Below are 15,923 nucleotides of genomic sequence, written 5' to 3'. Positions count from 1 at the left end.
CAGCGAGGGTGGAGGTGGGCCTGGGGAAGCCGAGCGGCCCGGTGTGGGGAGCCTGGCCACAGGGGTGTCTCCCCCCACTGCTTCCTGTCCTGCATCTGACACCAGGTCCCAGGCTGTGCGACAGCCAGCCGGGGCTGGAGACCCCAGGGTGCGAACCTAGAGTACGGTGCCCCCTTGAGGAGTCGTGAGCAGCCAGCGGAGCCCAGGTGATGTCCAGCCAAGGGGGTCCCTGCTGCACCAGACTCACCCGACGCTGGCTGAGTGAGGGCCACCAGCCCACGCTGACCCTGAGCGGGGACAGGAGCAGCTCCCCGGGGGCTCGCCTCGCCCCCAGCCCCAGCTAACTCATGTCAGAGAAGGGACAACTCATGTCAGAGAAGGGACAACTCATGTCAGAGAAGGGACACTCTTTCAACATTCAGGGTAAGGAAGAAGAGTGGCATCCCTCTCAGCTGATAACGAAAGCCCCGAGTGTGTAAAGCAACTAGACTTCCTCCAACAACGTTCACGGCCACAGCCACGGCCGTGGGAGAGGCACCTGTGGTGAGGAGAGACGGCTTCTGACCCAGGCCTGGCAGACGGATGTGCTCAGTGAACACAACATAGTGTCAGCATCACGCGTGGCCTCCAGCCCCGTCCCAGTGACACACACACACACACACACACACACACACACACACACACACTCACGCTCTCGAGGTGACATGTCCTGGTTACCTGTCTGCTTCTGACACCAGGGCGATACGGCCATAATCCCAGAATCTCCTTCTTATGATGGAAAACACCAAGATCAAACACTGATAGGAGAAAAGAAACCAAGTAAAATGACTTCTCATTAGAGATACCCGCCTTAGGCGCAAAGCCCACCACCCTGAACCCAGCGGGGCTACGAGGGCCCAGAGAGGGCACCGGGCCGCCCGAGGCCACACAGCTCAACCATCCGACGCTTTGCCCACCGTCTTCACGAGCGCCTGTCGCCGATGCCAGGGCACAGAGGCCACGAGCCCGGCCCTGAGCTGGCCCCGGCGCCCTCCTCGCCACGAGCATCGGCCCCGCTCTTCGCTCTCAGGGCAGCAACAGCCAGGACCCCCACCCCCCCCCCCCCCGACCCTGCGCTGATCAGCCCTCAGTGCTCCTGAGCAGGAAGGCGAGACCAGGCCTCACAGCCGCCCAGGAGCCCGCTTCCTTCCTCTTACACAGAACTCCACTTAATTACAGAGCGAGGAAGCAGAGCTCCCCCAGGCCGAGCCGGATGCTCCCCAGGCAAGCCCCGTGGACGCCAGCATGGAGCCTGGAGGGGGGACAGTGCCCACCGAGGAGCCTGGGCTCTGGCAGCTCGGTCTCCACAGCCTGGGGCCCTCAGCCGATTGCTCTAAACCCCGTCCAGGTGTAAAACCTGTAAGCTCCAACCACCTCCTCCGCGTTCACCTTGGCCGTCCTCAGACCCGGTCTTGCCTGGACAGACCCCCGCCCTTCAAGGGTCAGGGAGGGTGACACAGAGCCGTTTTCAATTCGCCTACCCCTGCCGGCCTCGGTCACAAACCAGGCTTTTATTTTATTTTATTTTATTTCATTTCATTTCATTCTATTTTATTTTATTTTATTTTTTATTTTCATTTTATTTTCATTTTATTTTATTTACTTATTTTTTTAGGAACTAAGCTTTTTTTTTTTTTTTTTTTAAGGTTTATTTATTTATTTTGAGAGAGAGACAGAGAGAGCAACCAGGGGAGGGGCAGAGAGAAAGAGAGAGAGAGAGAGAGAGAGAGAGAGAGAGAGAGAATCCCAAACAGGCTCCCCAATGTGGGGCCCAAACCCATGAACTCGGAGATCATGACCTGAGCCGAAATCAGGAGTCAGATGCTTAACTGACTGGGCCACTCAGGCGCCCAGAACTGACCTTTTAAATGTGGGTTTGTCTCCCTAAAGGGAATCCAGAGGCCAGAACCCCACAGGGGCCGCGTCCCTTTCGGGACCGTCTCCAGGTGGGCAGGGAAGCTGGTGACTATTCCCGGAGGCAGGTGAGTCACGTCTCAGGACAAAGCTGAAGGCCGTCTGGCAAGTGCCCCCCTCCACCCCGCCGCCCCCTCTGCTGCCTTCTTGGGGTGTGTGTCTCATGCGCCCAGGTTCTCCCGGCCACTCTGGCTCACGTGTGCACCCATCACGTCCCCTGATAAACACCCAGCTCCCCTCGCCGGCGCCCCTGCAGCCGTGTCCACCCTCACTCTCCAGCATCCCTTCTCGTTACTCCCACCAGCCCTCAGCGTCACCGGCGCACCCCCGGGCCCCCCACCCTGACACCCGAGGCTGGTGTTCTCAACCTACACGTGGACTCCAAGAAACGGGTTGTCTGGCACCTGAAAGCCCATTCTCATAAATGTTTTTAAAGTTTATTTATTTGAGAGAGAGAGAGAGAGAGAGAGAGAGAGACAGCGCATGAGCCAGGGAGGAACAGAGAGAAAGGGAGACAGAATCCCAGGCAGGCTCCTCCCCATCAGCACAGAGCCCACTGTGGGGCTCGAACCCACGAACCGTGAGATCAGGACCTGAGCCAAGATCAGGCGTCGGACGGTTGACCGACTGAGCCCCCTGGGCGCCCCACAGAGCCCTTTCTCGTGAAAGCGACGTGAGTGGCAGGTCGGTTCCCAGCCTCTAAGGTGCCACTGTGAGGCAAATCCTGGGGCAACAGGGCGGATCTGAGTCCTGGGGACACCCCCTCCCCGGCACGAGCTACTCACATTTATACCCTCAGTGGGAGGTATGGCCACCCCACAGGCAGGAACACAAGAAGGGGCCCCATGGCCCCCGGGAATCCCACCCAACCACCCACAGGGGAGAACAGCGTACTGCAAACCAGGGGACCCCCTGGGAACAGACAGGTCTGGGCCACTGAAGGCCGCGAAGGTGGGCCTTTCCCCAGCTGTGTCCTCTGCTCTGCGACTGATCCCCTAAAAGGCCCAGGACCCAGCAGGGGACAGGAGGTGACATTTCTAAGCTGGGAGGTGCGGCCACTCTATTCCAGCCCATGCCTCTGGTCCCTGTGGACTGACCCCTTCCACGGGCCTCACCACACAACAGGCTGACTCTGTGACCAGAGGGACAGCTGCGTGTTCTCCACCCACAGAGCGCGGCTCCCCGGGGTACAGCAGGCAAGGGGCAGAGGTGATGCGTGAACTCGGGCACACCTGATCCCATACCTGAGTTTTCCAGAAGGCCCGGGGGGAGAGGAGGGGACACGATTCAGGAGGGGACTCACCAGGAAGCAACTGACGTCTATGAGCAGGACGGTGGGGACGCCCCCGAAGGTGACCCCCTGGAGCACGGTGCTGTTTTTGGCCGTGTTGTAGCAGTACGAGTCATTGGGCTGGTCCCCGATGCCCAGCCGCTCACGCACGGACACCGCCTTGGACCGCCACAGCTCCAGGATCAGGGAGTTGTTCATCGTGCCCCTCCTCCCTGGAGAGCAAACCGGGCAGACGGTCAGGGCCAGGGGTCCCCGGAGGGTCCCCCACCCGCACTGGCAGGGCCCGAGGTGGGCACAGGGGCCGCTGGGTGCTGGGAGCCAGCAGCAAGCAATCAGGGAGAGGCGGGCACCGGGCCCCGCGTGCCTGGCAGAGCCCAGGAGAATAGCCCCATTGTGGGAACAGTCCCAAGGGTCAGATGGCCCGGTAGACAGCTCATCAGGACATAGCAGGGAGTGAGGGGGGAACAGGGGCCTGCCTCCTAAGAGGTGCCTGAGCTCCTGCCAGGAAAGTCCTCCCCGGGGAGCCCCTGGAGGCTCGGGGGGACAGTCAGGGGACAGAAACGAGGGAGATAAAGGTGGGAAAGACGAAAACGCAGGAAGAAACAAATCAGGAGGAAGGGACGTCCATCCAAGTACGCACACACATGTCAGCTCCAGGAAGGCCCTGAAGGGGTAGCAAAAAAGGGAAAGGGGGGGTGGTGGAAGCGGGTGGGAAGGAGGGGCACACCCCCGCCCTCCCGGGGAACCCCCCCCCCACTTCCCCAGTCTAACAGGAAGGCCCGGCCTTTTCAAAGCAAATACGACTCCAGGTTACTCCAGGCTGCTCATAGACCTTTCCTTTCTGAGGCTTCTGGGAGCCCCGGGAGGCTAGGAAACCACCAGTGTCTGTCCCTGTCATCGAAGGCCCCCCCGAAGGCCCCCGAATTAGCGCCCCCTCACACCATCTGTGGCTGGAGAGCCGGGAGCGATAACTCAGCAACCCTTCCTCAAGCTCCGACTCGTCTGTCAGGGGACTTCTGCGAGGTCTGCTATCTCTAACCTGCCACAGGGACAAAAATCTTGGGGACCAGAAGAAAAGGGACGGAGATATTTGGACTACCTGGCGATGCGGCTGGGGTGGTGACTGCCACTTCGACCCCCGGACGGGCTGGCTGGGGACAATGTCACACACACACACACACACACACACACACACACACACACACACAGGATGGACTGCAGGAAGCGGGTAGAGGCAGCTCCAAGGGCATGGGAGGATGACCCAGGAGCCTGAGTCATTCTCTCACCCCTTATGAGAGGTTTGGCAATGGCCGGACGATGGGACGCCAGAGCCACGGAGCTGGTGGCCCTCGACAGACTCACAAAGACTACCTCTGGGAGGCAGATCTTGGTTTCCCTGCTTTAAGGGTCGCCCAGCAGCACCACCCCCGACAGAGTGCCCGGCCTGACACTGTGAGGCCAGCGCCTGCCACCCCCCCCCCCCCAAAACCCCTGTCCTGCCTCACACATACCAGACGCCCAGGGAAGGAAGGACTGCGGGTGAGTCCCTGGGCGAGGTCCTCAGCCAGTGCCGGCAGAGACAGGAACAGTCCCGGCCGCCTCCCAAGCTGCCTCAGGCCTGCCACTCACTTCCTGCTGGGCTCTCCCGACCCCAGGACCGGGCCGCACGGCCTTTCCAGGCCTCCCTGAAGGAACGCAGAGTCACCAGGAGCTGCCTTTTCCGCTTTGGCTCATGCCCGCCCCAAGCCTCTGAACTCAGGGCCTCACATGCAGCCTTTGGTGTTTCCACCCTGCTTCCCCCGCCCAGCTCTCCCCCCCCAATCCCCCACCACCACCCAAACTGGTTCTGGGCGCTCCTCTGTGCTGCCTGCCCCTCTCTCCTCCTCCAGCATCAGCAGCCTGACCTCTGGCTCGAGGCCCTGCTGGGCCCAGGGAAGGTCCACTCCACAGAAGCATGGGTGGCTGTGGGCCCCCGGTAAGGGCCTCCCCAAGGGCAGCTGCTACCCGAGGGCCAGAATCAGGAAAAGGGACACAGCAGAACAGGGAAGGCTTGAAAGGTAAAGTGGAAAGGAAAAATCACGCCCATAAAATGCTCACAGAGGGAGCACTGTCCCTGGAAAGGAGTGGCTGCTGGGGGCGGGCGGCCCTGGCCAATGCTGCTTGAGGCTGAGCAGAGCAGAGGTCCCCTGGGAGGAAGCCCCCTGAGGCTCGTCTTCCTTGTACCCCCTTCCACCCCGGGCACACCTCTGGGTCCCTTCCCTCCTGCCAAACTGGCTCCCTGGCTGGTTTTAACACAGTCCGGATAAGAACTGGCCAGGTTGGCCAGCAAGGACTGCCAGCCTGGTGGGGGGGGGGGGCCTCCGGGCTCCCCAGAGCCAGCCCCCTTCCGGGGGAGGGCACAGCTTTGGAGGGTGGTGGTCTCTCTCAGAACTTTCAGCTCGATCGTGGACTGTCCCTGCGCCGGACACACATGGCGTCCAAACTCTGCTGAAAGGTCGCGCTCCCTCCAGGGCCAGCTCCCCTGCACTTTCCCCAACAGGACACTGGGGACACAGCCAGCACAGGGCAGCCTCGCGGGCTGGGGAGGAGGCCCTCCTTCATGGATGTGCAGTCCTCCCTGTGTGCGTAGACAGACCTATGTGAGTGCCTAGCACGTATCTATGCCTTCCAGAGGGTTCTCCACTACCAACGTGAGGGCAGGAAAGCCACAGTCACCGTGGAGGCCCCGCAGCCCCTGGAGCAGCAGGTGACTCGGGTCCCCAGCTCGAAGTTCAGCCCAGGTGCACCCCAGAGCCTGGCCGTGGCCGTTGGGAGGGAGGGCTGGGTCCAGCAGCTGGTCTCCCATTTGCCACAGTGCTAACCCACGGCCCACGTGTGTCCAGCAAGGACCGGCCCACGCAGCACACCTGACCACCTCCCCCTTCCTTCCGGAAACGCCAGAACGTAGCACCAGGTGCGTGAGCATCATCAGTTCTTACAAAAAGGCCCCACACAAATTCAGGGTATTTTTATCATCGCAGATCTTCCGGTGTTGTTACAATAACAAGACCACAAGCAGCCCGGGTCCCTCCACCACGGGAGGAGCGGACTCGGAGCTCCCAGACGCAGAAGAAGGTTGTGAAGGAAACACAACGGTGGGGGGGGGGGTACCCAGGAACCTGGACAGCTGTCCACCTCCGGAGACGTCAGCCCTGGAGCGTCAAGAAAATGGTCCAGCCTTTGGCTACAGTGGGAGGCAGCGCGCCCAGCAGATACCTGAGCAGCCCTGGAGTTTGGGCTCAGACAGCAGCTTACACGCTCAGTGCCTTGACTTCCATCCCTGTGAAGCAGGGCGGTGGTATTTCTCTTAACCCGGGCTGTTGGGAGGCACACGCCTGAGACCGTGTGCATGAAGCACTCAGCCCAGCGCCTGATCCGTGAGCACCCAAAAGGCTCCTGGCTTTTATTTTAAGTCACTTCTCCAGCCAATGGGAAACACAAGGTCAGCACCCGGTCCAGGTTTTTCCCCTGTGAGAGCCCAGGGAACAGCCAGGGAGACCTTTGCCCCAACAATGAACAAAGAGGTGGTGTGAAGAGAGGTTTCTGCTTCTGCTCACGTCCACGTGGAGGCAGAAGCGACTCAGGGCTGTGACAGGTGTCCCGGGAGGGGAGGAGGGAGGAAAACAGCGATGCCGGCCGGAGGGGAAGGGAGAAACAATACGGGTTGTTTCTCGGGTTCGGGATGATCTGGAGTCTGTCCCCATCCTCCACGGCCTCAGCCCTGTCGGAGCAGGAGCCAGGGCCTCAGAAAGGCGGGTCTCCCTCCCCTACCCCCTTGTGCCCCGGGCTGCACTGGTGGGCACAGCTCCCTGGCTTAACCGCGAAGCCTGGACACCGCGGGGGTGGCGCGCAGGCACTCCTGGGCCTGGAAGGAAGCTCGAGGTCGTCTGGTCAATCACCCCGGGCAAGTCCTGCGCCAGCGGCCGCCCCACCCGGTGCTGGGACGTGCAGGCCGCCCCGGAGTCTCAGGTAGCCCGTCGTCTTATCAGGTCCTCGAACCCGGCGGTTTGGGTTTCCAGGTGGAGATCTCCTCCTCCTCCCCTCCCTGCAAGGCCCCCTCCCCCCACACCCCGGCCTCCCTGGACTCCAGCAGGGCCGCGGGCAGGGGTCACCGAGGCACAGGCCCAGTGGCTCCCACCTGCACCCCCCGGGGGGGGGCGTCCGAGAAGGAAGAGCCCCCCCCTCCCCGGCTGCGCTCCTGCTCCCCGTCCGGCCGGGTCAGCCCCCCAGCGAAGGCCCGGGGAGCGGGGAGGGCGGTCCAAGACGGCTGCGGGGAAGCTAGAGAAGCACGTCCCCGCCCTGCCCGGAGACGGGGTCCGCGCGGGCCGGGACCCTGGACTCGGCCCCGGGAGGGCTGCGGGCGACCCCGACCCGGCACCCCTGCCCACCGTACCTGCGGCGCCCGCGCGGCGGCTGCACCTGACCGGCGGGTCCCGCCCCCGAAAAGTTTCAAAGTGAAACTCCGGACGCCTCCCGCACATGCGCACCGCGGGGCCAGTTTTCGGATCCCGCCCCCGCCCCCGCCCCCGCCCGACCGCGCGCCGCCCCGGGACTTACGCCCGGAACCTGACCCCGCCCCTGCGCCCCCGGGGCCACCTCGCGAGGGGAGGGGGCGCAGGTCCAGGGGTCCAGGAGTCCCGGGGCGCGGGGGTGGCTGCTCCTGGGGCCCTTCTAGGGGTCCCGCTGGGGAGGGAGACCTGGATGGCGTGTGCCCTTGCAGCCCCGGCCTCCTCCACCTCCGGGCCTCTGTAGTTGCAGCGATAAAGGCTGTATCTTATCTCCCTACCCATCACTGTGACCCTGACCTGAGCCCCGGCCTGTGACTCCCTGCGCTGGGCTGGGGTCCGGGTGTCTCCTGCTGCTTTCCTGAGGGGTCTTTTCCGCCCAATCTGGCCTCCTCCTTCTCCCCACCCCGCTCCCGCCCCCACTAGTTACTTCCTGGAGTTTGCAGAGGGCCCCTGAGCTCGGCCCCCGTCCGCTCAACCCCAGTCGACTTAGCCCCTGCGCTCTGCCCCTGCTCTCGGCCCTGGCCCGCTCGGCCCAGTCCACTCACCCCTGCGCTCGGCCCCGGTCCGCTGGGCCCTGGTCCCCTCCACCCGGTCCACTCACTCCTTCGCTCAGCCCTGGCCCGCTCAGCCTCTGCGCTCAGCCCTGGTCCACTCAGCCCTGATCCGCTTGGCCCCGGTCCGCTCAGCCCCTGTGCTCCCCTGCAAGTGCGTGGACATCTATCCTTCCCTGCTCTTACTTCCGCTGCCCAGAGCCTCACATTTGATCCCCGCCAAGGTGATGGGGGTGGGGGGTGTTGGCTGGATGTCTGCCCCCCCCCCCACCTCCCCAGACTTATCAGACGTCCTCTCACACCCCTCTCCCGCATGTCCTCACTGCCTCCCTGCCTCAATTAATGCCACCAGCACCTGCCTGGTCTGTGCTGAAGGGTCCAGGGAAATGCCTGGTTCGAAGTTTATCTATTTTGAGAGAGAGAGAGAGAGAGGACACACGTGCACAAGACAGGGAGGGGCAGAGAAAGACCAAGAGAGAATCCCAAGCAGACCCTGCACTGTCAGCGCAGAGCCCCAGGCCGGGCTCAAACTCAAGAACTGTGAGGTCATGACCTGAGCTGAGATCAAGAGCCCGATGCTTAACCCACTGAGCCCCCCCAGGCGCCCCAGCAAGTGCCTGGTTCTAACTAATCTCTGTAATTAGAATGGTGAAGCCACCCACTGACCAAAAAAAGAAAAGAAGAAACGTCAGGGTCTTTGACTTCACAGCGAAGGGATTTCTAAATTTTATTTTCAGTAGGTTAAGTTTATTTCAAAATCAAGAGAAGGCCAAATGGGTGAGACGGTGTGTTGAGGTAACTAACCACAGCCCCTGTTATGGATCAGTGTAGGGGGTGCTTAAATCTCCAGTAAGTATATGGGAGTCAGGAATCGTTCTGTTTGATGGGGAAGGAAATAGGGGTTTGCAGAGTGTGGAATTCAGAGCTAATTAGTGCTGTGCAGACCGGCTAGGAATTAAGGTGTCCTGGCTGGGATCCTGCGACAAAGTCACAGCTTAACAGCGCCTATAATCTGGACATTCTAAATTGTCTGGGGCCCCCAGGTGGCTCAGTCGGTGAAGCATCCGACTTTGGCTCAGGTCATGATCTCACAGTCCTTGAGTTCCAGCCCTGCTTAGGGCTCTGTGCGGACAGCTCAGAGCCCGGAGCCTGCTTCAGATTCTGGGTCTCCCTCTCTCTCTGCCCCTCCCCTGCTCACGCTCTGTCTCTGTCTCTCTTTCTGAAAAATAAACATTAAAAAATGATAAAAAATAAATTGTCATAGCCAACGTTTTCCACAGTTGCTCCCCTCATGTGCCCCTAAATCTAAAGGAGTGACCTACAGGCTTGTGCGACTGATGATTTTCATCACAGACTTTTTTATTTTGTAGCAAATAGAATTGAAACAAAGCCGGCTTGCTGTGCCCAGAACCATAGGGCGTCCACCACGACAAAAAGATGTCTGTTTCGATTGTAAGAGGACAGACACACAGGGCTCAATGTGTTTCAATCCTAGCTTCCTGTGTTGCTCCGCTCCTTCCTTGATTTTCTAAGCAGGTTGACCTAATCTCTATAGAACTTTCTGTTCCCTTGGGGTTCCGGAGAAAATAGAGGAATACAGAATAAAACGTGTTTCGTTTGTTTATTAGATAATGCCCTTACAATCCAGGTTGGAAATGCATAACCCGTACTTGACCGGACCACGTAGGCCCTTTCCACAGAGCTGAGCCCAGACCCAGTGAGGGGACAAGGAGACAGTGACAGTTTGGGAACTGACAGAGGTAAGTGCTTGGGATGTGCAGTGAATGACCAGAGCAAAGCACGGGAGTTGTGACCCTGGTCAGAAAAATTAGGAGATGAGCTGAATGGACACAGGAAGCAAATTCTGAGCTCAGTAGATGGCCCAGCGTTGGCCATCAATAGTCCTTAGTCCCCAGCTGTCCCGATGCCTGGATGCACACAGAGGCAAGTCCATCGGAGGCCACGGCCAGCCCTAAGGCCCCAGCCTCCTGGGCACGGGCGCCCCGTCCCACGCGCAGCTGCACTCCTCCACCCTCATGTTGGGCAGGCTGACCACCTGGGGCCTGGGCCTGCCGCCCTCCTTGACGCCCACGATCAGGGGCAGCGAGGTCGTCTCCGAGGCGACGCACTGTCGCGGCCCCGGGAACGGCCGCCTGAAGGTCGGGGGCTCCGGGGGCTGCTGGCACGCGCCCACACACTCGTAGGCCAGGAAGCCCGGGGGCTCCAGGACCCAGTTCTCAGCCCACCGCATGCCCCGCAGGTCAACGTAGGTCTCCTGGCGGCAGCAGCGGGCGCCCTCCGCCACCGGCGCCTCGGGGTTACAGTCTCCCTGAGCTCTGCGGGGACGGGAGGGGCGCAGGTCAGCTGAGGTCATGGGGGGGGGGGGGGGGCACCCGGGAGGGAGATTTACCGCCAGCTCTCATCGTGTTACACAGGTTGGGGTTTTGGCCGGGGACGGGGAACCACCAATAACCAGACCCTGCGCAGTACGTGACCTTAGTCCGGGGAGGGGGGGGAAACCCCGCGTCCGTTGATTCCCACGGCACCCCTGGGAAACCCCACTCCAACCCGCCAGTTCGTGGGGGCCCCCGAGGGTCCAGGCGCCTACCCGTAGGCCCCGAGGTCCAGGGTGTGCAGCTCCAGCTGGGGCTCGCCCTGCCCCGGGCCCTCCTGGCCCTGGGACGCGAAGCGGAGCAGCGTGTGGGCCCCTGAGGCCCGCGAGCCCAGGTGCACCCTCTGCACAGACACCTGCAGCAGCAGCGGCTGTCCAGACCCGCCCAGCTGGCGCCAGAAGTTTACGGCCTCGGTCACGTCGAAGGCCTTCCAGCCACTCCCCTGCAGGGACACCAGCCTGCGACACCCATGGAGACGGGGCCCTGAGCTGGGGCTGGGGACACCCCCTGGGGGGAGCCTGCCCCCTCCCCCTCCCCTCTCTTTCTTCTCTCCGCCCCCCCACACTAGGCCCACATGCCACCCTCCCCTTCTCCCCCTCCAGCCCCCTCCACCTCCCCCTTCCCCCCCTTGGGGCCCACCCTCCCCCTCCCCCCTCCAACAGCCCTCCCCCCCAATCCCCCACCAACCCCTACCCACCCTGCTGACCTGGGCCCCCCTGGGCTCCCCTCCCCTCCCCACTGGCAGCCCGGCCCCGGCCTCCCCACCTGGAGTCCACCAGGTAGGTGCGGTTCGAGCCGTGCTCATGGATGCGCAGCCACTCGACGGTGACGCGGGTGCGGGCGCGGTGCGGGGACAGCCGCTCGAGCCTGCGCAGCGCGGCCTTGGGGACCGGCTCCCGGAAGAGGCGCAGCACGGCCTGCACCAGCTCGCTGTTCGGCAGCAGGCGCCCCTCCATGCCGAACACCAGCACGTGCGTGGAGGCCTCGGCCACCAGTAACCTGCCCGCCACCTCTGGGGACGGGAGCAGGGTCAGGAGGCAGGTCAGGCCAGCTGGAAGGGCGCGGGGCCCAGAGCCAGTGAGCAGAATCCCCCAGGAAGGCAGGGAGAGGTGGGGGCGGGGCCTCACCTGCACAGCCGCCTTTTTTTTTTTTTTTAAGTTTATTTATTTTCATAGAGAGACAGAGCGAGTGCAAGAGGGAGGAGGCCGAGAACGAGGGAGAGAGGGAATCCCAAGCAGGCTCCGTGCTGACAGCACAGAGCCTGATGTGGGACTCGATCCCACGAACCCCGAGGTCACGACCTGAGCCAAAACCGAGAGTCAGACGCTTCACCGACTGAGCCCCCCAGGCGCCCCGACACGCAGCCTTCTTTAGGCGAAGGGGCTCAGCTAAAGTGGGAGGGCCAGCGGAGAGAGGGAGGCAGAGAGCCACCGTGGAAATCTGCGGTCACCAGCCGAGAGTGGCCTTTCCGGGAGGGAGGGCAAGAGCCCCGACTTCCTCTCCTCTCCCTGCCTGAGGGGCGCCTGCCCAGTGAAATGTCCCCAACCGGAGGAGGAGGCGCCTGGGCCCTGTCGCCAGCTCCTGTTCCCCAGAGGCACCAGGCCCCGTGTCCCCAACGCCTGAGGCTCCGGGCTGACGGTGGGACCACCTGACCATGGGCCACGTGGCCGCCAGCGGTCAGCTCTGCAGAGCGTTCAGGACCAGCCTCCTCGTCCCCAGGCCTCCAGGCACCTGACCGGCCAAGGCCATCCTCCCTGTCACTAGCCCCAAGTCCCCTTTGTCTGTCTCCCCTCCTCCCACGGGGCTTCTGCACCCACGAGGGTGTCGTTCCTGCCTCGCCTCTGCCAGTGGGGCCCCTGGTGCAGACGGAGACCAGGGCCCCGGACGCAGCCACGCTCACGGTCCCGTGGAGCCCGGGCCCCCCGCCCCACGACGGCCACCCTGGGACAGGCCCGCCGGCCTCGGCCTCCCCGCTCCCAACGAGCACCGGGCTGCGGCGGGAGGGGGACCTCACCTCGGACTCTCTGGCTGAACCTCTTCCCGCGGGAGTGGGCGCCGTGGCTGCGCCGCAGCAGGGCCACGTACTGGGCCCTCACGTGGGCCGGGGTGACCAGCCCCTCCACGTCGTGCTGGTCCAGGACGGGCGCCTCGCGGAGGCCCAGCTGCCGCAGCAGGCTGACCCGCACCTGCTCCCCGGTCAGGGCGGCCCCGGGGCCCGTCAGGGGCAGCGCCCAGAGCGCCCAGCACAGCCACAGGGGCCTCATGGTGCCGCCCCGGGATGGGGGGGCGGGGGTCAGAGCGCACGCGTCCCCTGAGGAGGCTCGGTGAGGGTCCCAGCCGGGTGTGCGGAGTCCCGGGCCCGGGCCAGCTTTATAGGCAGCCCTGAGCTGGGCCCGGGCGGTGGGGGGAGGTCACACCCCTCAGACCTCCTGGGAGCTCAGCAGCCAGACGGTCCTTGGGCCTCGAGGAGGGGGCCGTCTGGAAAGGGCACAGAGGCCCGTCTGGACTGTGGACAGCTGGCTGCTGCTATCTGCACGGTGGCCGGGAGCCCCTGCCTTGCTTCGCGCCGCCTGCCCTGTTAACCTCACAGATGTGTCTCCTGGAGAAGAAGCAGGCGTCTCCTCTGTGCCACGTTCCCAGTCTCCCCAGTCACAGAACCGACCGGAGTGTGGCCCTGGCGTCCAGTTGCTGGCTGCAGGTAGAGTGCCTACCCGCCACCAGGGCTCTTGGATTAAGGACCAGTTCTGGTGCAGGGATGAGCCTTCGGCCTGGTGCTCGCAGGGTGGTGGGGACTGCTGAGATCCTGGGCTGTCCCCGGTGGGAAATTCCTGCTCCGGGGACCCTTCCCAGGCCAGGGAACCTATGATAATTTAGCACCGATGGGTGGGTGTCCCATAAGTACCCTCCCTCCCCCTCTTCTTGGCTGTTCATGGATTCAGACATTAGAGGGGGGAAACCAATCCATGGCCCCTTCCGACTTCTGAGCCAGAACCGAGGGGGGACATACTCAGACTCACTAATTAGTTGCCATTTATCTGAAGTCCGGATTTCAGTGGGAGTCTTAAACTTTGATTTGCTAAATCTGGCAGCCAGAAAGTCAGCGTGGATTGGGACGTTTGTTACAATGGGCCGTGGCAGCCCCATCCGTGGTGATGCGGAGGCGGGAGTCTGGCTTCCACCTGCACAGGGTCCCTTGGGCCAGAGATGCTCAACAGCCCTGGGGCCAGATCCTGTGTCCTGAGGGAGGAGAGGGGGGTGAGGGAATGAGGGATCAGTGCCACTGCCTGAGGGCCTGTTTGGACCCAGCCAAGGGCACCGTGGGGGACACCGGACCGGCCTGAGGTGTGGGCAGCGAACCTGGCACCCAGCTCGTCCCGGAGAGATGGGTGGTGGGGGCCGGGCAGGGCAGGCGGTGGGAGCCACCACCTCCCTCTGCCCCTTCGGGCCAGGATTTGACCCCAGCCAGAGTCCAGGCTGCCATGTGAGGGCCACGGGAAAACGTGGGCTTGGAGGTCACCTTCGGCCTCCATGCTGGGGGACGAGCCCGACCGGACCTGGGCTCAGAAGCAGAGGGGACTCGGTCGGTGAAGGCCGGAGCCCAGGAGCGGCTTCACATCGGCATCACCCTGTCCCCTCCTGTTCAGGGCCGGCTCTGCTGTGGGTGCCCCAGAGATGGCCCAAGGCCCGGCCCCAGGTGCCCTGGGCTGTCCCAACCCTGCCGCCCTCAGCCTCCCAGACCCCGGGCCTGGGGCCCACGTGGCCCCGTGGGGCCCTCCCAGGACGGCCAGGGTCCACGGGGCCGCCCTTGCCCGGGGCTCCCTCCGCAGGAATGGGGACCCACGTTTCAGTTCGTCCAGCCCCTTCCTGGCAGGAGTGAGTCCTGGGCTCTCCTCGCTGTGCCACCCACGAGCTGTGTGGCCTCTTGGGTCACTGAACTCTGACAGCTGTCTGCTAGTCAGCTGGGTGAGGCCAGGAGAGCCTTTCTGGAAGGACGCCTTTGCATTCAGACAAGGAGAGCTGATGTGGATCCGGCCTCCTAAGCCCCTCCCCGTGAGCTCACAGGATACACATTGTTAATGCCCCCATCTGACAGATAAGGAGAGCACACACAGGCAGGTGATGAACTTGTCCAAGGTCAGGGGCCAGGCCGGGCACCCCTCAGTGCTCTCATTAACAGTCTACGACCTTGGGCAAGGGCCTCAACTGCTCTGAGCCTCTGTGAAATGTCCACATTGTTTTCCACCCAGGGTGTGGGGAGGGCGAAGGAGAACCGTGAGGTCCCCAAAGGGAAGGGAGGCACCAGGCTGTGCCGGGGTGAGAGTGCCCACTGTGCATCCCCCAAAATGGGCAGTGGGGCACCCTTTGGCTCCTAAAACACAGCTTTGCAGGGAGTGCCTCCCGTCCCCTGGGCCCCCACGCTGTACTTGGGCTTCCTTTCCTGTCAGCTGCCTCTCTGTCCCCACAGGTGTCCCCAGGACACGGAGAAGGAGCCAAGTCATCAATAAATATTTGCTTAATTAACTGAAGAGAAAGGGAGGGAGGAAGAGGGGGTTATGGAGATGCGTGGCTTCCAGAAGATCCTTCTTCAGGGCAAGATTTGGGGAAAGAGACTGGCTTCTGTGGGCATTTTTGTTTTTGAACGTTTTTTACTGGGTAGTCAAAAAAGAGAGTATTATTGCTGACAACTCTCCCCAAGAGAGAAAGAAAGAGAGAAGGAAGGAAGGAAACAAGGAAAGGAAGGAAAGAAGGAAGGAAACAAGGGAAGGAAGGAAGGAAACAAGGGAAGGAACGAAGGAAGGAAGGAAGGAAGGAAACAAGGAAAGGAAGGAAGGAAGGAAACAAGGGAAGGAAGGAAGGAAGGAAGGAAGGAAGGAAGGAAGGAAGGAAGGGAGGGAAGGAAGGAAGGTGGGAGGGAGGGAGGGAAGGAAGGGAGCCATCTGCCCTGGCCTACCGCCTAACAGTGATTGTTCTGTTTGGAGTTTCTGAGCCCTGGGCCTCTGGGTCATTAGAAGGGAGAGGGAGGGCGGCGTCTGGACTGAGGAGGGGTGGATGGGGAGGAGGGCGGGCCAGAGCGCTGTGGACAGAGACCAGCAGGCGGCAGGCGACAGCCGCGATCGGGAGCACGGCCTGGAGATGGGCCGGAACCGATGCTCGTCCTCCAGAAGACCATCTGGGTGTTTTCTCGACC

At 62.5% G+C, this 15,923-nt stretch overlaps 2 protein-coding genes and 1 long non-coding RNA gene across 9 annotated transcripts in view; 1 reads left to right on the top strand and 2 right to left on the bottom strand.

The window, feature by feature from the left end:
- The window catches only part of TMEM63A (transmembrane protein 63A), a 29,126-nt gene extending 21,328 nt beyond the window's left edge, over positions 1-7,798 (bottom strand). For 3 of the 7 annotated variants that reach the window (XM_045453266.1, XM_045453267.1, XM_045453269.1), the window contains exons 1-3: positions 7,677-7,787; positions 3,257-3,456; positions 718-797 (exon numbers count right to left, since the gene is read on the bottom strand). In XM_045453266.1, coding sequence (XP_045309222.1) covers positions 718-797; positions 3,257-3,456; positions 7,677-7,764 — 368 coding nt within the window. In that variant the 5' untranslated portion in view covers positions 7,765-7,787. Of the gene's footprint in view, positions 1-717; positions 798-3,256; positions 3,457-4,755; positions 4,930-7,676 lie in introns of those variants that run through there. The other 4 variants (XM_045453270.1, XM_045453268.1, XM_045453273.1 and 1 more) reach the window with 4 other exon arrangements.
- A 2,150-nt stretch (positions 7,799-9,948) lies between these two features.
- Positions 9,949-13,024, bottom strand: LOC123585288 (left-right determination factor 1-like). The gene is made up of 4 exons (XM_045453278.1): positions 12,750-13,024; positions 11,501-11,747; positions 10,951-11,193; positions 9,949-10,678 (listed from the first exon to the last, which is right to left on the bottom strand). The coding sequence occupies exons 1-4, from the start codon at positions 12,997-12,999 to the stop codon at positions 10,315-10,317; spliced, it is 1,104 nt and encodes a 367-aa protein (XP_045309234.1). The 5' UTR covers positions 13,000-13,024; the 3' UTR covers positions 9,949-10,314.
- A 302-nt stretch (positions 13,025-13,326) lies between these two features.
- Positions 13,327-15,417, top strand: LOC123585291. Its single transcript, XR_006706039.1, has 2 exons — positions 13,327-13,433; positions 15,201-15,417. It is a non-coding gene; the product is annotated as an uncharacterized LOC123585291 (long non-coding RNA).
- Positions 15,418-15,923: the final 506 nt, after the last annotated feature.

Source organism: Leopardus geoffroyi, chromosome C3 (assembly GCF_018350155.1).
Source record: "Leopardus geoffroyi isolate Oge1 chromosome C3, O.geoffroyi_Oge1_pat1.0, whole genome shotgun sequence".
NCBI classification, from domain to species: Eukaryota; Metazoa; Chordata; class Mammalia; order Carnivora; family Felidae; genus Leopardus; species Leopardus geoffroyi.
Note: the sequence above shows the minus strand (reverse complement) of the source record. Positions and strands in the feature narration are given on the sequence as shown.